General features: G+C 51.0%; 1 protein-coding gene across 6 annotated transcripts in view; it reads right to left on the bottom strand.

Annotated features, from left to right (window-relative positions):
- Nucleotides 1-9529, bottom strand: part of Megf11 (multiple EGF like domains 11) — a 171190-nt gene extending 161661 nt beyond the window's left edge. For all 6 annotated transcript variants that reach the window (XM_048332641.1, XM_048332644.1, XM_048332643.1 and 3 more), the window contains exons 1-3: nucleotides 9443-9529; nucleotides 4438-4539; nucleotides 301-401 (exon numbers count right to left, since the gene is read on the bottom strand). In XM_048332641.1, the coding sequence (XP_048188598.1) occupies nucleotides 301-401; nucleotides 4438-4539; nucleotides 9443-9495 (256 nt within the window). In that variant the 5' untranslated portion in view covers nucleotides 9496-9529. The remainder of the gene's footprint in view (nucleotides 1-300; nucleotides 402-4437; nucleotides 4540-9442) is intronic.
- Nucleotides 9530-18816: the final 9287 nt, after the last annotated feature.

Here is an 18816-nt window from a genome sequence, read left to right as displayed (position 1 = left end):
GGACCCCAGCTGCTACCTACCCATCCTGCTGACAGGAGAGGTTGATCTTACCCCCAGGCCCCAGCTAACATGTTTGTCCCAAACCCAGCTCAAACTCACTGGTTGATGCTCTACCACCTGAACTGCACCTCCACCCCCCACCCTCCCCAAACCCATGATTCCATCTGAGTACAGGAAGAGCAGAGACATCTGGGGTGAGCCGAAGCTGGACAGGGGGACCTGGATGACATCACTGTCACTTACACCCCATTCACTGTCCCCTCCCTCCCCCCACCCTGTGATGGGACAGCCCCTACATACGAATGCAGAAGTCTCCATTCTCGTAGTAGCCGGGGCAGCACTGGGACCGCCGCCGGTACATGGTCCGAAGCCCGCGCCGATACGCTGTCTTATAGCTGATCCTACAGACACAAGGGAGAGAGGCACTTGAAAAATATTGGAAAATCAATCCGTCCCGTTTAGAATGATATTTGTGTTAAGCTCTATCGAGGATGCCATTCAATAATTACTTGAAAATGCATGGCGCCTTTGAATTTGGAGGAGCACAATAAAGAAAAATCGATGTGGGCCGCTGTGACACAGAATGTATTACCCAACATGGGGTTTGAGAAATCTGCTGACTTCCAGTCTCCTACAGGGAGAAGGGTTCAGGGAGATTCCAGCTGGGGTAACATGGTGTGTGTGTGGGGGGGGGAGGGGGGCTGGCTGCGGGCTTCAGTGTGGGTCCTTAGAATGACCAGGTTTTGGGGTAAAGAGCTCTACGCCCACCCCCCAACCATTCCCCACCTAGCCACCATTTCCAGTCTGGGGGCATTTGGCTGCCCCCTTGAAAATGGGGTGCAGAGGCAGGAAAAGAACCTCTGAATCAATTTGATCCTAGATTAATCTTCCGCCCACCAGAAAATAGTGGCTCCTGCCGGGTACTGGTAACTCACTCCTGTAATCCTAGCTACTGAGGAGGCTGAGATCTGAGGATCGTGGTTGGAAGCCAGCCTAGGCAGGAAAGTCTGTGGGACTCTGTCTCCAATTGACCACCAGAAAACCAGAAGTGGCGCTGTGGCTCAAGTGGTAGAGTGCTAGGCTTGAGCAAAAGAGCTCAGAAACAGTGCCCAGACCCCAAGTTCAAGCCCCACGACCAACAAAAACAAAATTCTCCCAGAAATCTCCACTGTTATGCTCTGTGGATTCCATATTCTTTTATTGCATTTTGAAAGGTTTTTTTTTCTTATTTTATATTATTTCTCCACATCCCTGCCTCGCCCCCTGTATTTTTTTTTTTATTGTATTGTATTGCTTTGTTTTGTATTGGTGCTGCTACTGGGGCTTAAATTCAGGGTCTGAGCCCTGTCTCTTAACTTTTCCACTCAAGGTTGCTTCTCTTCCAGTTAAGCCATACTTCCACTTCTGGCTTTTTGCTGGTTTAACTGGAGATACAAGTCTCAAGGACTTTTCCTGCCCAGGCTGGTTTTGAACCACGATCCTCAGGTCTCAGCCTCCTGAGAAGCCAGGACTCCAGGTGAGAGCCAGCATGCTCCCCAAATCCTCTCTGCCTTGAAGGCAAGAGCTCTTTCCTTCCCCTCACTGGAGCAGTTTGGGGCCCGAGGGCCTCTCCCTGCCTCCCAGAGAAGGTCATGGGGGTGGGGGTGGGGGGCGGGCAGACCCTCCTGCACAGGCTGGAGCCACCTCCCCATCCTCAACACCCTCATGACAAATGACAGCACAGGCCCCTGGGGAAATCGGTGCTATGTGTGGCAGTTGTCACGAAAGGGAAGGTCATTCTACTTCATCAAAAGCCCATAATGGCAGGGAAGCTGGCCTGGCTGAGAGGCTATTTCCTGCGCTCAGGAATCTGGTCACCTCTCGGGTGAAGAATGACTGGAGTTGACGCAGAGGTCATCAGCCCATTCATTGTCTGCACTACGCAGGACCACCCCCATGTTTTCCAACAGGGGAGGTGGGCTTGGCATCCCAAGCATCGTTCAGGAGAGAGATGGCACACACACATACACACACACACACACACACACACACACACACACACACACACCTGTTCTGGCTCACCCAGCCTTGTTCCCCACCCCAGGCCCCCAGTACAGGAAGCAGAAGGAGGCAGGGCGGGGCTCTGGGCTCTAGGATGGAAGATGCTGAAAGAAGCCGCTGACGGATGGCGGTGTTGTCAGCAATGCTCTCCCTGGGTCATCAGGAAAGCGGCACAGACTCAATAATTTAGTCAAATAACTCATGTTCCAGGAATACAGCATATTTTAATAAGCAGCCGTGCACTCTCCCAGTCCGGGGGGTGATGGACGGCAGCTCGCATCTCCAAAAAAAAAAAAAAAAATCCAATGTAGTCATCCCTCAGAACAAGACTTTCCTGCCCAGGCTGGCTTCATACCATGATCCTCAGAACTCAGCCCCCTGAGAAGCTAGGGCTACCAGCATGAGCCACCCATCCCTGGCAGCATTCATGCTTCTTTCTGCTGTCTCTAGCCAGGGACATAGGCAAGTAATGCTGGCAAAATTGGAGGAGGGGAGAAGGGAATCTCTGGCCCTACCTCTGCTCTGTACCAGAGGAAGAGAGGAAGATGAAATGAGGGCTGAGTGGCTCTTCCAACAACTATGAAAACCTAGAGCAAAAGACACACAGTAATTCCCTGCAGGCAGTAGAGAAGGAATGAACATGGGCAGGCAGTAGGGAAAAGTAAGTATTTAAAAGAAGGGGATGGCCCTGGCAGAGTCACCCAACAATGCCCTGGGTGGGTGCCATTCAGAGAAAACACAAGCAAGCTGGGTGCTGGTAGCTCCTATCTGTAATCCTAGTTATTCCGGAGGCTGAGATCTGAGAATCACAGTTCGAAGCCAGCCCAGACAGAAAAGTCTGGGAGATTCTTAAATTTAATTAACAAGCCAAAGGCCTGAAGTGGAGCTGTGGCTCAAGTTGTAGAGTACCATCCTTGAGTGAAAAAGCCAAGTGAGAGCACAAGGTCCCAAGTTCAAGTCCCAGTAATGGCAACACACACACACACACACACACACACACACACACACACACACCAAAATTAAACAACAACAACAACAACAACAAAGCATCCTGGTTTGAAGAAACAAGGGAAAAATCGAGGCTGGACCCAGTAATGGTCAAACAGAAAGGGAAATCTAAAAAAAGCAGAGAGCCATGAAGAGAAATCCCTAAATTCTTCAAAAAATCGGCTGAATCCCCAAGCCCCTGAATTACATGCCTGAGGGGCAGATCCCAAGACCACCAGCTACAGCTGAAAAAAACAAACTCCTAAACCTTCAGATCGGAGTTTGAGTCTAGCCAAGTTAATTTCTGGAGGAACATGACAGCATCCCATATCTACATACGTCATATTACAATGTCTAGAATATAATCCCCAATTACTAGATACATGAAGAAAGTGGAAAATATTAACTATACAACAGAAAAAGGAAGTCTATGAAGACCCACCATGAGAAGAGCCAGATGCTGGAATTAGCAGACAAGAATTTTAAAGTACACTATTATAGCTATGATAATGTCTCACAGATAGCCAGCAGAAAATATCCAAGAAACTTTCCTTGTCCACTGTGAGGTCCACCATGAATGCCACCCGAGCCCCCAGGAATGGGCTGAGTTAACAAGAAGGCAAATGAGAAAGTTAGCAGGGTGCTGGTGGCTCACACCTGGGATACTAGTTACCCACCAGGCTGAGACCTGAGGATCACATTTGGAAACCAGCTTGGGCAGGAATGTCGAGATTCTTATCTCCAATTAGCCAGCAAAAAGCTGGAAGGGGAGGTGTGGCTCAAGTGGTAGAGCACCAGCCTTGAGCAAAAAAGCTCAAGGACAGCACCTGAGTTCAAGCCATAGGACCAGGATGTGCATACACATACATGTACACACACACACACACACACACACACACACACACACACACACACACACATACACACTGACCTGTCCAGGATCATCCCTCCAGATATATCCTCTCTTCCTTCCCCCCACCCCCATGACAATATGTCATGATTTTCAGGAGCGCTGCAGACCAAGGTACACCTATAATTCTAGCTACTCAGGAGGCTGAGATGTCAGGATCATGGTTCAAAACCAGCCTGGCAGGAAAGTATGTGAGACTCTTATCTCCAATTAACCACCAGGAAAAAAAAAATAAAAAAGCTGGACGTGGAGCTGTGGCTGAAATGGCAGAGCGCCAGCCTTGAGTGAAAAAGCACTGGGACAGCACCCAGGCCCTGAGTTCAAGCCCCAGAACTGGCACCCAAAACAAAAATGCCTCACCTTGAAGATGAGGAAGGTGGGGTACTCATTCACCAACTCCCCGTCTGTCACCTGGGGAGGATACCCCAAAGATCCTAGCTCCAGGCCTGTGCCACCGGGGCCTGGCACCCTCCACCCCATCTTTAGACACAGGTACTGACCGGTGCCGCGTGCACTTGAACCAGTTGAGGATATCCGTGCATCTCGTGTAGTAGATCTGGTCGAAGGGGTGAGCGTAGGACTCCTGAACCGTCACGGCGTAGCTGAGGGCCAGAGGAGATGGAAATGACGGTCAGCACCAGACAGGCCAAGCTGGTCAGCAGGACATGCCTCCCCCCACCCCACCCCCTCCAGTCTCGTCCAGGACACAGCTCGGAGACCAGGCTCTGTCCTCCTCCTCCACGATGCCCACTTCCTGCCCTAGACACCCCCCCCCACACTCCCAAGCACAAGACCTTCCTGACCCCAGGCTGGACTCGGGACACTATCTTGCTAATTTTCTGAAATTCTACTTCATTTATCAGAGAGGAAGTAAAGGAGGATTTAAGCTTCCGCTGTGTGGTTCTGAAGGTAGGTTCTGAAGGTACCGCCGGCAAGTTTTAAAATATATCATGTTAGCCCAGCACAGCAGTACACCCCTATAGTCCCTGCTGCTCAGAAGTGGACTCACGGTCTCAACCTGGGCAACCGAGGCAGGTACTCTACCACAAAGCCACGCCTCCAGCCCAATTTTTTTTGCTGGTTAATTTGGATAGGGTCTGACTTCCTGAATAGAAGTATGCCAACTTTAAGCGTTTCCTAGTTGCTCAGGGGACTGACACATGTCACCATGTCCGGCTTCCCCTCCACCGAGATGAAATGTCACCGTGTCCGGCTTCCCTCCACTGAGAGGACATCTTGAAGGCTCTTCTGCCCTGGCTGTCTTAGAACCATGATCCTCCCAACCCCAGCCACCAAATGTGCCATTGCACTCAAGTATAGATTTAGAAGGGGGGGGGGGGGTCTCGCAGATTTTTCTGCCAGGGCTGGCCTTGAACTGAAGTCTTCCCATCCTCGGTCTCCCAAATAGCTGAGATGGCAGGTATAGGCCACCGGCACACCACTTTGTTTGTTTGGATCTTAACGGTCTTCAAATGGAGTCACACAGTCCCATTTTATAGGTGAAGAATGAAGAACCCAAGGCGGAGAGAGGCAGCTTGCCCGGCTCACACAGCTGCTATCTAGAACTGTTAATGTTTATTCAGCTTGTCTAGCTCCTTTTAATTTGCAGCCCATCTCATAAAGTCCTGGGATTATTATTTTCACTCTATAAAGGAGGAAATGGAGCATCCGATAGAATAAATGACTTCCCTAAGCTCACCCCAGAACCTTCTGGTCTGTTCTGCTTCTTAGTACAATTGGGGTGCATGGAGGATGTGCCCCAGACCTCCTGGTAGAAAGAGTAATTACCTTAAAAAAACAAACAAATAAGCAAACAACAACAACAACAACAAAAACCAAGCTGGGTACCAGTGGCTCACACCTGTAATCCTAGCTACTCAGGAGGCTGAGGTCTGAGGGTTGTGGTTCAAAGCCAGCCCAGGAAGTCCATGAGACTCTTATCTCTGATAAACTACTCACAAAAAGCCGAAGTGGATCTGTAGCTCAAGTGGTAGAGCGCTAACCCTGAGCACAAAGAGGCGCAGGGAACAATGCCTGAGTTCAAGCCCCAGGACTGCCAAAAACAAAAACAACCAACCATCACAAATAATAATCAACCTTTCAGGGGTTGAAGGCATGGCTCAGGTGGTAGAGTGCCAGCTAAGGAGCGAAAGCATCAGCTACCAAATTTGAGTCCAAGTTTCAAAAATAAATAAACAACACAACCCAGAAAGGACAATGACCATCCTACGTTTGGCTGGGCAGCTGACCGGGCCGGGAGTAGCCTTGGGGAAGCAGAGCTCAGCTGTGACCGCGTGGGCCTCCCCTTGCTTCCCGGCAGGGTGGTGGGCGCTGGCAGAGGCCTGGGCACGGCTAAAGCAGGGAGTGAACCCCCATGCCCACCTCACTGCCCCCCTCATGCACACTCAACAGCACCTCAGCTGCGGGCTCAGAAAGTCATTTTCTGGTTGGCTCTATTTCCCCCTGGAGGCTGTCTGGCTGACCTAGGCCAGATGGCCTGGTCCAGGCTGTAAAAGCCCATCTGCTGTGCCTGGAGAACGGGTTGGTTCGATGGCAAGGCAGCTGCGCATGCATGGGTCCACACTGGCGCTCTGAAGTCTCTAAGGTCAGAGGCCTGGAGTCCAGCAGGAGGCTGGACACCCATCAGTGGTACTCAGGGACCCAAGTTTTGAAGAATTCTGTCTGAGACACTAAGGATGGATGGAGAGTTCTGGGGGTACCTCCATTCATAAGCACACCAGAGATGAACCCCAGAGGCACAGAGAGGGCCCCAAAGCCTGCTCATCAGAGTGCCCCGGCCCTGGGATACAAAAGCACAGGGCCAACATTGAAGCCTGTCTCTTATGAACATAACTTGGGTGTGTGTGTGTGTGTGTGTGTGTGTGTGTGACTACTAGGGCTTGAACTTGAGCCTGGGCACTGTCCCTTAGCTTTTTTGCTGAAGGCTGGTGCTCTACCACTTGAGCCACAGCTCTACTTCCATCTTTTTGCTGGTACATTGGAGATAAGAGTCTCATGGACTCTCCTGCCCTGGCTGGCTTCAAACTGCAATCCTCAGATCTCATTCTCCTGAACAGTCAGGATTACAGGCGTGAGCCACTGGCACCTTGGCTTAAAATGTGCTATTTAACTTTTCTAAGCCCCCATGTCCTCGCATGCAGACCTATGATAAAGACCGGTGATTCACGTGGCTATCACAAGAATTAAGACACCTGTCAGAGTGGCGGCAAGACCAAAGAGTGCACTTGATATCAAGTGCTTATCCAGCATTCAGTAGGTGTCTAATAGATGCTGGCCATTGTGACTCGATGACAGGTCAAGGCTCACCTGCCATCTAGGCACTGCATGATTTTTCCTCCCAACCATGTAGGGACAGAGGGAAAGAGGACAGAAGGAAAGGAGGGAAGGAAGGAGGGGAGAGCAAGATTGGTGTACAGAATGGGCTCCCCATCTTTGTTAGGCACTGAGGGGGTTCGGTCTCCACGTCTACCACTGGCAAGGACAGTGGGTGCCTAGAAAAGGAGGCAGTCCATCGACGGGATGGCGGGCTCCTGAGGGTCCTATTTCTGCAGGATTCCCTGGGTGGAGCCAGTCTGCCAACTGGGCCCTGTGCCAACTGCAAGTCTGTGACCTGGAGCCTGCGCCCCGATTTCACGGCTGGGTGAGTTAACACTGCGCATTTGCCAACATGCTAATGAGGGGCCGATGAATCTGCCATCCCAGGAAAGGGGCTGCGCTGGGTTTTATGGTGGCAGGGGATCATTAACAAGGAGCCTGCCATAGAGGCGCAAATCCATCCAGGAACTCTGCCCTATGGGGGGTCTCTGAAATGGGGAGTGAATGGCGAAAGCTAGATCCATCTTTGTGCAACTTGCAGAGGGATTCCCTTAGAAGAGCCAGGCAAGAGGAGGAAGCTGGTATCTGTCAGCCTCCCGGGGGCCTCTCTGAGGCAGGGGGTGCCCAGAGGACCCTAGATCTTGGTTTTACTGTCTTTTTATTCTCAGTCCTCTTATCTCAACCACAATCCCCGCCGAGGGCCCTCAGCCCCCAAGAAGGATCAGCTCTCCCCCGATATTTTAGGTCCCACGCCTATTCATGTTGGACAAGTTTGTATGTGAAGTTGACTTAAAGGGGAAGCCAGTGGTTCACGCCTGTAATCCTTGCTACTCAGGAGGCTGAGATCTGAGGATCAAGATTCAAAGCCAGCTCAGGCAGCAAAGCCCATGAGACTGTTATCTCCAATGAACTACCAAAAAGCTAGAAATAGAGCTGCGAGTCAAGTGGTAGAGCTACTAGCCTAGAACACAAAAGCTCAGGTACAGTGTTCAAGCCCTGAGTGCAAGCCCCGGGTCCAGCACCAGAAAACACAAAAATCACTAAAGACCACACCAGTGGGGGCAATTTCACTGAGAGTCCAGGCCACCCCCCAGAGCCAGTCCTGACTGGATGAGGTATTTTCTCTGCCATGGGGATGGCCACTCGCCCTCTTGGGCATGATAGATGATGACCCCACTTGCCTTCCTCCTCTACTACCCCCTTGCCCTCCCCCTGCCCCCCATCAAGGCTTCACTTAATTTTATTCATTCGATTTATTAGCATCTAAGTGGCAGAGTCATCTTGGTCAGCATAGCCAATCAATTCCAGGGTTTGATTGGTTTGGGTTTTTTTTTTTTTTTCCTTTTTTATTCTGATTGGGTCTCTGGTCACTGTCTTACTGCTCACCAAAAATCAATACTTTCACCTTGTGCTTCAAAGTCAGACCAGCTGCAAGGACCTCACCAGTCTCCTCCCACAGGACGTAGTGCCGCAGCCAGAATGCAGGAAATTCTCCTTCCGCTGCGGCCTCAACGACCCCTTCCTTGATTAGGGCCCAGTGCCTAGCAGATCAGAAGCAGGAGAGCCCTCCTCCACCCTCCATCTCAGCCAAGCTGCCACGTGGATGCCCATCCCAGACGTGAGGGACCAGCATCCCAGCATCAGAGAGCACCGCTGAGACCCGAGTCCTCTGCTCCTCATCTGACAGTGAGCGGGGCCTCTACTTCCTCATCTGTAAAATGGGTAGCGAGCTGCCAGGCATCTGCGGCTCCATGTCTGTAATCCTCAGGAAGCTGAGAGCTGAGAATCATGGTTCAAATCCAATCCAAGCCACCCCCCCCCAAAAAAAAAGTCAGTGAGACTCTTATCTCCAATTAAGCAGCAAAAAAGGCAGAAACAGAATTGTGGCTCCAGTAGTAGAACACCAGCCTTGAGTGAAAAAGCTAAGGGACGGTACCCAGGCCCCGAGTTCAAGGCCGAGTTACTAGCACGATCACAGGCACAGGTCAAGTTCAATGAGTAGAAACAACTGCAGATCTCAGACGAGTGCTCCTGGCCTGGCCCTGTCCTCTAGCATCTAAGCTGCCCCTGCAGGCCACCCACTTCCTCTCCAGACTCTGCTTCTGTCCCCAGAGGGCCACGCCCATGCAAGCTCCCTTAGGGATTCCTAGCTTGAGGCCCACAGCTTACCTTTCCCAGTGGCTGCACACATTGGGGTCCTCGGGGTTCAGCATGAGGACCATTGGCAGGAAAAAGACAACAAGCGGGCTGGCCACAGGGCGCGCCATCAGGGCCTGTAGAGAAGGAGAAAGAAGACAGTGTCTTACTCAGACCAGACCCGTGTCCAGGCAGCTACTGGATGCTAAGGCCTGTCCTGGGGTAAGGCGAGGCAGGCTCACTAAGCACACAAAGTTTCCCATCCCCGAGATGGAACACACACATTTGCTCTTCTACATCTGCTGGCTCACCAGTTCTGAGTAACTAACTGCACAGGAGAAAGCTTGAGTAGGACGTGGGGGTCAGGAGTCAGGGGTCAGGGGTAGGGGGTCACGGGGGAGGTGGAGGGGGTCAGGAATTCTAGGCCAAGGATGCCCAAAGCATTTTGACTACTTTGAAATCTACCACAAGCCATAGAGCTTCTCCTTATTAAGAAAATGTCCACATGCACAAATCTGGCTATAGTTTCAGAGAGTTTGAACCCATCTTGCTTTTGCTTTTTCTCTTTTTTTATTTGGTGCCAGCCCCAGGGCTTGAACTCAGTCAGGGCTGGGGCACTGTCCCTGAGCTTCTATGCCCAAAAGGTTAGCACGCTCCCATTAGCCTGTTGCTAATTGGAAATCACAGTCTCTTGAGATTTTCCTGTCCAGGCTGGCTTCCAGCCTTGATCCTCAGAACCTCTTGAGAGTAGCTAGGATTACAGGCGTGAGCGACCAGCACTGACTCTGCGTCTATCCTCAACCCAGAAACCCTGAATCTGGCTACCTTAAAAAGCAGAGCCCTCCCCTGTTTGGCTCCCCCATCCTTGACAAGCCTGACCTTGCACTTCCTCTCCCTGCTCCCTCTTGCCACAAAGAACAGTAGAAGGGCATCTGCCCCTTCCAGGCGGTGCTGGTTGCTAGCTGCCGGGCAAACTAGCCCCTGCCTTTGCTGCCTCCCGCGGGATATCAACCACCCACACTCAGAACGTCGCAGCCACCGCGTGTCACCATGTACTATCCCCACGATGGCACGGGAGGCTGAGACAGCTCAGGAAGGGGCTCCTCGGGTCCGGTGCAATTCCTTGAAGTGCCAGCATGTGGTAGATGCACAGTGCGCACACAGCCATGCTAACCTCATTCCCTAAATGGGGGATCGCTGACCTAGGATTCCTCAAAGAGGACAGAGCATCATTCGGGTGGCAGTGACCGAGGGCTCTGGGATCCTGTGGTTCCAGCTCAGATAACAAATTCTAAGCCAGGAACCAGTGGCTCACACCCATCATCCTAGCTACTCAGGAGACTGAGATCGAAGGGTCCCGGTGCAAAGACAGCCCAGGAAGGAAAGTCTGTGAGTCTCTTATCTGCAATTCACCACCAAAAAGCCAGAAGAAGAGCTGTGACTCATGTAGTAGAGTGCCAGCATGGAGTGAAAAAGCTAAGGGACAGCACCCAGGTCTTGAATTCAAGCCCCACTATTGGTACACCTGTATGCGCACACGCGCACATGCACACACACACACACAGAGAGTTGTGTCAAATCCAAGCATTCCCATCTGCTAGGCTGCTTTCCTTGCAAGGGGCAGGGGGGTGGGGGAGGGGGTCCCTCTAGGGGACCCAGGAGTCCCTACGCCATCTACAGAATGAATGTACACACACCACGACCCGCCCAGATGGTGCTGATTTTGCCTGTGTACCTAGATGCTATTTTAATTTACTTGAAAGCTTTAGGGAAGTCAGAATGGCTTATCTCTTTAGCCAAGGAACTAAGCAGCACCATCTCTGTATGGGGGCTGGGGCCGGGGGTGTTGGAGATAATAGTTTGACACTGGAAAGAGATCTTGGGTTTGAAATGGGTAACCTAGACCATTGACCCCCGAGTTCCCAAATAAGGCATACTCACATTGTTGGGGGGATGGATAATAGGGCATGTATTTCTCATACACATACATGTACACGCACAGGTTACATGCATGCGTGTGCACACATGCCTAGAGCCCAGACACATTGCACCACTTTAACGGCAAGGTTAAATTGCTCTCCTCCCCACCCCAGTAATTTCCTTGTTAAACTCTTTCTTGAGCTGCTCTATCAGAGACAAATTGTCACAAATTTTGTATAACCATGGGGGGGCTAAACTCATGATTAATGAGGTTTTACTTGCTATTGGAAATCTGGAAATTAGCTAGCTAAATGCATATTTTGCCCCATTTCAGATGCATTCTACAGCCCATTAAGAAAGAAGAATCTAGGGCTGGGAATATGGCCTAGTGGCAAGAGTGCTTGCCTCCTACACATGAAGCTCTCGGTTCGATTCCCCAGCACCACATATATGGAAAACAGCCAGAAGGGGCGCTGTGGCTCAGGTGGCAGAGTGCTAGCCTTGAGCGGGAAGAAGCCAGGGATGGTGCTCAGGCCCTGAGTCCAAGGCCCAGGTCTGGCCAAAAAAAAAAGAAAGAAAGAAAGAAAGAAGATTCTAACACTGGTGGCTTACACCTGTAAGCCTGGCTACTCAGGAAGCTGAGACCTAAGGATCAAGGTTCGAAGCCAACCCAGGCAAGAAAGTCTGTGAGACTCTGACTTCCAATGAAGTATCCAAAACTCCAGAAGGGTAGCAGTGGCTCGAATGGTAGAGGGCTAGCCTTAGCAAAAAAAAAGCTCAAGGACAGTACCAGGCCCTGAGTTCAAGTCCCAGGACTGGTGTGCATGTGCGCACGCGCGCGCGCGCGCGCGCACACACACACACACGAAAAGAAAGATTCTAGAGTTCCTACCCAACACACAGAGCCCAGAAAGCATGGCCACTCTTGGGCCCCCAGCCCTGCCTGGACTCACGCTGCCCCAGACCTCAGTTTCCCTTCACCAGTGAAGTCCCCAGAGTAATTACATCACTCCATTCTCCTCTGGGAGGAGAAACAAGAAGAGGAGAAGCTGCATGCCCACCGCAGGGCATGGAGTTTGGGGAGAGTCAGCAAGCCACCCCCATCTCCAAGGAGAGGTTCAAGTCAGGGTGCTCAAGCATCACACTTAGAAATGAGCAACAGAGCCCAGCACCAGTGGATCTGAGATCATGATTCAAAGCCAGACCACTTAGTAAAGTCCATGAGACTCTTATCTCCAATGAACCCTCCAAAAGTCAGTCCTGGGGCTTGAACTCGGGACCTGGATGGCTCTCCCTTAACATTTTTTTTTTGCTCAAGGCTGGTGCTTTTCCACTTGAACCATAGCTCCACGTTCAGCTTTTCTGCCCAAACTGGCTTTGAACTTTGGTCAAACCTCAGCGTTCACGCCCTAAATTGCTAGGATTTACAGGCAAATGCCACCAGCACCGGGCAACACCACCTTTCTACCAGCCAGGGCTCCACTCCTGCTCCCTATCCGCCTGAAGCCTGGCTCGCGCCATTCCCTGCGCTTCTGTGTTCAGCTCTGAGCAGCCAAATACCTTCGACTCAACTGCAAGGACTGGCAAAGGGCTGGACGCACAGGATGTGTCCTGGGCCGCTGTAGCAGACATCTTACATGACACCTTCCCAGTAGGCTTACTTTTTCTTTCTGACACAGTCGTAAGCACCCCGAGGTGGGGTCGAGCCCCAGGCTGCCCTTTCAGAAACTGATCTTAGACAAAAAACCATTTCAGCTTGTCAGAGACACTTTACCGGGGAAGAGACAGGAGCAATCAGAAAGGAGGTGTGACCACCTTAGGGTGACATCTGCCACCCAGTCACTTCAATGGGACTTCCCAGCTCTCTTGAACCGATGGGTTCCAAAGACATATGCTGATGAGATGACGGAGGGAAAAATCAATCCTGCCACCTGGTTATTAGGCTGACTCTATCAGGAGTGACAGAGGTGAACATCTCAGATGCCCTCTCATTTGAAGCACCAATAATGAATGAAGAGCCAGAGCTGGTGGCTCACACCTGTCATCCTAGCTACTCAGGAGGGTGAGAGCTGAGGATCACAGTTCAAAGCCAGCCCGGGCAGGAAAGACTGTGAGACGTGTATCTCCCAATTAACTACCAAAACTAGTGGAAGTGGAGCTGTGGCTCAAGTGGTAGAGCACTAGCCTTGAGCACAAAAGCTCAGGGATGAGCTCCCAAGCCCTAGTTCAAGCCCCAGGATGGGCACAAAAACAACAGTAATAATAACGATGATAATGATAATACTAATGAATTGAGAACATGCCCCCAAACCATTTGAGAGGAAGGGAGCATATAAATAAGCCCACTATTGGTTCTTCATCTTGTGCCCTCTCTACACACTTGAGGAACTGAAGAAGGAAGCAGATGGATTGGGGGCTAGCAGTGATTGGAGGCAGTGTGGAAGGGGAGGGAGTCTTACCCACCCCAAGTCTGGCCTCACACATGCTGTGGCCTGAACTAATCAGAGGCACACTCCTGGGGCACCCCGTGTGAGCCCCTTCATGCTGTGGAGATGCAGAAAAACAACACACTTTGGCTGTCATCCAGGCGGGAAGCTAAAAGCAGCCAGTAGAGCTCAGCACAGTCAGCAAAGCCTGTAATCCTCACTACCTTGAAGGCAGTGATTGGGGATCCCAGTTCAAGGCTAGTCTGGACATAAAAGTTCACAAGACTAGCCAGGCACTAGTGGCTCATTTTAGCTCGGGGGGGGGGGGGTGGGGGGGAGGAACTGAACTTGAGCAGGAGAGTCTATGAGATTCTTATCTCTAATTAACCACCAAAAGGAGGAGGAGGAGGAGGAGGAGGAGGAGGAGGAGGAGGAGGAGGAGGAGGAGGAGGAGGAGGAGGAGGAAGAGGAGGAGGAAGAGCTATGACTCAAGTAGTAGAGCCTTAAGAAAAACTGCTAAAGGACGACAAGCACCCAGGCCCTGAGTTCAAGCTCCAATACCACCAGCATCCCCTCCTCTCCCCAAAACAAGGTTCCTCTTTCTTTGTTTTTTTTTTTTTGCCAGTCCTGGGGCTTGGACTCAGGGCCTGAGCACTGTCCCTGGCTTCTTCCCGCTCAAGGCTAGCACTCTGCCGCTTGAGCCACAGCACCGCTTCTGGCCGTTTTCTGTATATGTGGTGCTGGGGAATCGAACCTAGGGCCTCGTGTATCCGAGGCAGGCACTCTTGCCACTAGGCCATATCCCCGGCCCCTAGGTTCCTCTTTCTAGCTTGGAGCTGCTGCTCTGGCCGGGGCTAGTACCGCAGTGAAGCAGACTCTGAAGAGAGTGGCAACTTCAGGAGACCCCTGCCCTGCCTCCCCCCTAGGGCTCCAGCAGCCAGCTGTCTCCCAGGGAGCAGCACTTCTGGCCAACCACCAACTGCTCACCGTAGCCAGCATGCACACGGCGCTCAGGCAGAGGGCAGACTGGCAAGCAGATGGCCTCTGCCTGGGACCTGTCATCCCTCGGCACCATGCCGGAATCTTGGAGTCCACAGGCAACCTGAGCTGTGTTTGGCACCGGCTCTCTGTGCACCCTTTCTCCACACACTTGCTCTGGTGACAGGTGTGGTGGTGGTGGTAGTGAGAGTTTCCTGCCCTACAACCATGGGGATATCTTGCAGTGGCCGCTCACAATGCATGCTGGGAACGGGGCCAAGTGGAAAGCGTGCTATGTCGACGGGTGACAGTGGTCACAGCCTCTGGGCCAGAGAAGGAGAGCAGAGGTCGGTACACTTGTGGCCCCTAGGGATGCCACTACTCTGGAAATAGCTTTCATAGAATGAACACCTGCTGTGGCCTCGACTTCCCTCGGGTGTTGAGACCTGTAAGTCACTTTTATATCCTGGCACCAGTCTTTCCTGCCCTGGGCTGGCTTCCAGCTAGGATCCTCCCATTTCACCCTCACGCCATCTCTGCGTTCACTGTAGTAACATATTTGTCAACTTTTTTTTTTTTTTGGTGAGGGTCCTGGGACTTGAACTAAGACCCTGGGTGCTGTCCTGGGTGCTTTTTTGTGCTCAAGGGTATGGCTCTACCACTTGTGCCACAGCGCCACTTCTAGCTTTTTTGGTGGCTCACTGGAGATAAAAGTCTCCCAGATTTTTGTGCCCAGGCTGATTTTGAACCATGATCCTTAGAACTCAGCTTCCTGAGTAGCTAGGATTACAAGAGTGAGCCACCAGCACCCAGCTTAGGTGTCACCTCTACCACCAGCCTCCTCCAACCCACACCCTGGTATCAGTGACATTGCTTGAGCCTCACCTGATACCAAAACCCCATCCTGACAGCAAATCACACTTCACAGGTCATTGGGACCATAGTAACATTGAGTCACATGGACCCCAACCTCTTGACATTCGATACAATGGGCACCTGAGGTCCTGAGCATAATCCACAGCCTCTTGCCTTGACTTCCCCACCAGGACCCTAGCAGGACCAGGCGTGTCTGATCCAGGAGCTTGCAAGGGTAAGCACCAAAGCCCAGGCAACAGTTCATGCTGTAATAGAACGAACAGCTTACAAAACCATCTCTCAGCCAGGCGCCTGTAATCCTAGCTACTCAGGAGGCTGAAATCTAAGGATCTCGGTTCAAAGCCAACCCAAGCAGGAAAGACCATGAGACTCTTATTTCCAATGAAACATCAAAAAGCTGGAAGTGGAGCTCAAGTGGTAGAGCACTCGCCTTGAGGAAGAAAAAAGCTCAGGGACAGCACCCAAGGATTGAGTTCAAGCCCCAGGACAGACACACACACACACACCAAAAAACGTTTTCTCAGCTCAGAAAGTAGCAGAACCAAACCCCAAACCCAGGCTGACCATAGAAACGCCTCACATCCCTCCCAGAACATAGGTGGTGGAGATGTAGAGAGAGAGTGAGAGAGAGTGAGCGAGAGCACATGACAGAGAGAGAGAGAAGAGAGAGAGAGAGAATTTCTATTCTATTTATAGAGCACACACACAAACAGATTAACTTTTTTCTGAATAAGCTGAAAAGCCAAGTTTCCACACCGTGTGGTCAATGCCAAGGTTATCATTCAATCTAGCTGGCCTTCTGCCCGCTGCTCTCAGCCGGCCCCCAGCCCCTGTCTGCTCTCCGGCCTGGCCTGGGTCTGATTAGTGCACCATGAGAAGAGGAGCTGGGACGGCCCCATAATGATGAAACACACGCCTGGCACCATGCTCCAGCCGCCACCCTGCAGGCCCACCAGAAACTGGGTTGATGTCCCATGCTTTGTGATCTCCCTCCACTTAAAGGGGGTGAATGGAGGGGGATGGACTTTAAGAGACAAATCCACCAGCCAGGAGCCAGTGGCTCACGTCTGGAATTCTACTCACTTAAGGAGGTTGAGATCTGAGGGTCACAGTTCAAAGCCACCCCAGGCAGGAAAGTCCCAGAGATTCTTATGGCCCATTAGCTACCAAAAATCTGAAAGGGGAGATGTGGCTCAAGTGGCAGAGTTCCCAGCCCTGAACAAAAAGCTAAAGGAGCGGGGGAAGGGACTAGGGAGGGATAAATGGGAAAACATGAGGGAGGGGGTGACACTCAAAAAGAAATGTACTCATTACCTTACTTATGTAACGATAATCCCCCAGTTCGTTACCTTTACAATAAATTTTCTTAAAAAAAAAAAAAAAAAAAAGCTCAGGGACAGTGCCCACACCCAGGACTGGCAAATAATAATAATAATAATAAATGTACTATTTACCTGACTTAACCCCTCTGTACACCACCTTTGTAGTAATAATACAAATACTTAATTTTAAATTAAATTCTTTGTTGTAATGTTTAAGTGTGGTCAAGAGATACTACTTTCTTTGTGTGTGATCTACCCTGTGATTAAAAAAATGGAAATTGTTTTTCCTTCAGAATAGAACAACATACATTTCACATTTATGCCATTAAAAAAAAAAAGCTAAAGGACAGCACCCAAGCCCTGCATTCAAGCCCTAGTACCAATCCTAAATAAATATTTAAGTAAATAATAGACCCATGGCTTTTAATCTCTGTAAGAGTGCTCCTCTCCCTGCAGAAGTGAGGCAGAGAGTCTTAGCACGCGGCTAGGTACCTGCCCCAAGAACTAAATCATGGGGAATCGCAGAATGAGCTAAATGCCTTCCTCTGATCAATCCTGCTTTCCCTTGCCGGAAGCTTCTGGCTACAAATCTTGAGACTAGCTCCTGTGGAGGTCTGCAGTGACATTAATCAGGATCCACAGGCTTCCTGTCCCCTTCCCCTCGCTGAAAGCAAGTAGCCCTGACCTCGGCCAGGCGAGAGAGGACTGACATCCCCTGCGGCCGTGAGAAGCCACCAAACTAATCAAGTGTTCTCCTCCTGCGCTGTTGTTTTGTGCAGCCGGGCACACAGCATGGGCCTTCCAGCCTCTGGCCCTGCCCAAGACAAAGACGGAGGCCCCAAGTGATCAGTGTTGTTAGGTCCTTCCATTTCTCACACTGCAATTATCCTCAGCTTTCTATTTCTTTTCTTTTTCTTTCTTTTTTTTTTTTTTTTTTTGCCAGTCCTGGGGCTTGGACTCAGGGCCTGAGCACTGTCCCTGGCTTCTTCCCGCTCAAGGCTAGCACTCTGCCACTTGAGCCACAGCGCCACTTCTGGCCATTTTCTATATATGTGGTGCTGAGGAATCGAACCCAGGGCTTCATGTATACAAGGCAAGCACTCTTGCCACTAGGCCATATTCCCAGCCCAGCTTTCTATTTCTTTGCAAATCAGGAGCATGCCTACAGCCTGGCCAAGCCCAGAGATCAGCCTGGACTCTCGCTACTGCCCCAACCACGGCACTACCACCGCACCCAGCTCCCCTCCCGGCCCCCAGCCACCAGGCCCTCATGTCCCAGCATCCATCCCGGCTCTACTCACAAACTCTCAATAAGTACGCTGTTCCCCCAGGCCCCCAACGGCTCCTGGGGACTGTTCTCAATACTGCCCACTGTCCAAAACGAAATGTACTCTACCTGACTCATGAAACTGTAACCCCTCTGTACATCACCTTTATAATTTTAAATATATATTAAAGAAAAAGAAGGAAGGAGGGAGGGAGGGAGGATGACACAGTTCTCTCTAGGTGCCAGTGGCTCACACTTGCAGTGTTAGGAACTCAGGAGACTGAGATCTGAAGACTGAAGTTGAAAGCCAGCTTGGGCAGACAAATTATTGAGACTCTTACCTCCAATGAACCTCTCAAAAGCCAGAAGTGGCGCTGTGGCTCAAGTGGTAGAGTGCTAGCCTTGAGCAAAAAAGAAGCCAGGGACAGTGCCCAGGCCCTGAGTTCAAGCCCCAGAACTGGCAAAAAAAAAAAAAAAAAAGCCAGAGGGAAGCTTTTTCTTACAGTCAGTATTATCAGCAATTCAGTCAGCAAATGAGACATATAAAATGACACACATAAATGCTAAATGCCACCAGGCGCTAGTGGCTCACCCCTGTAATCCTATCTACTCAGGAGG

This window comes from Perognathus longimembris, chromosome 23, assembly GCF_023159225.1.
Source record: "Perognathus longimembris pacificus isolate PPM17 chromosome 23, ASM2315922v1, whole genome shotgun sequence".
NCBI lineage: Eukaryota > Metazoa > Chordata > Mammalia > Rodentia > Heteromyidae > Perognathus > Perognathus longimembris.
The sequence above is the reverse complement of the archived record's forward strand: the minus strand, read 5'-3'. Positions and strand labels throughout refer to the sequence as shown.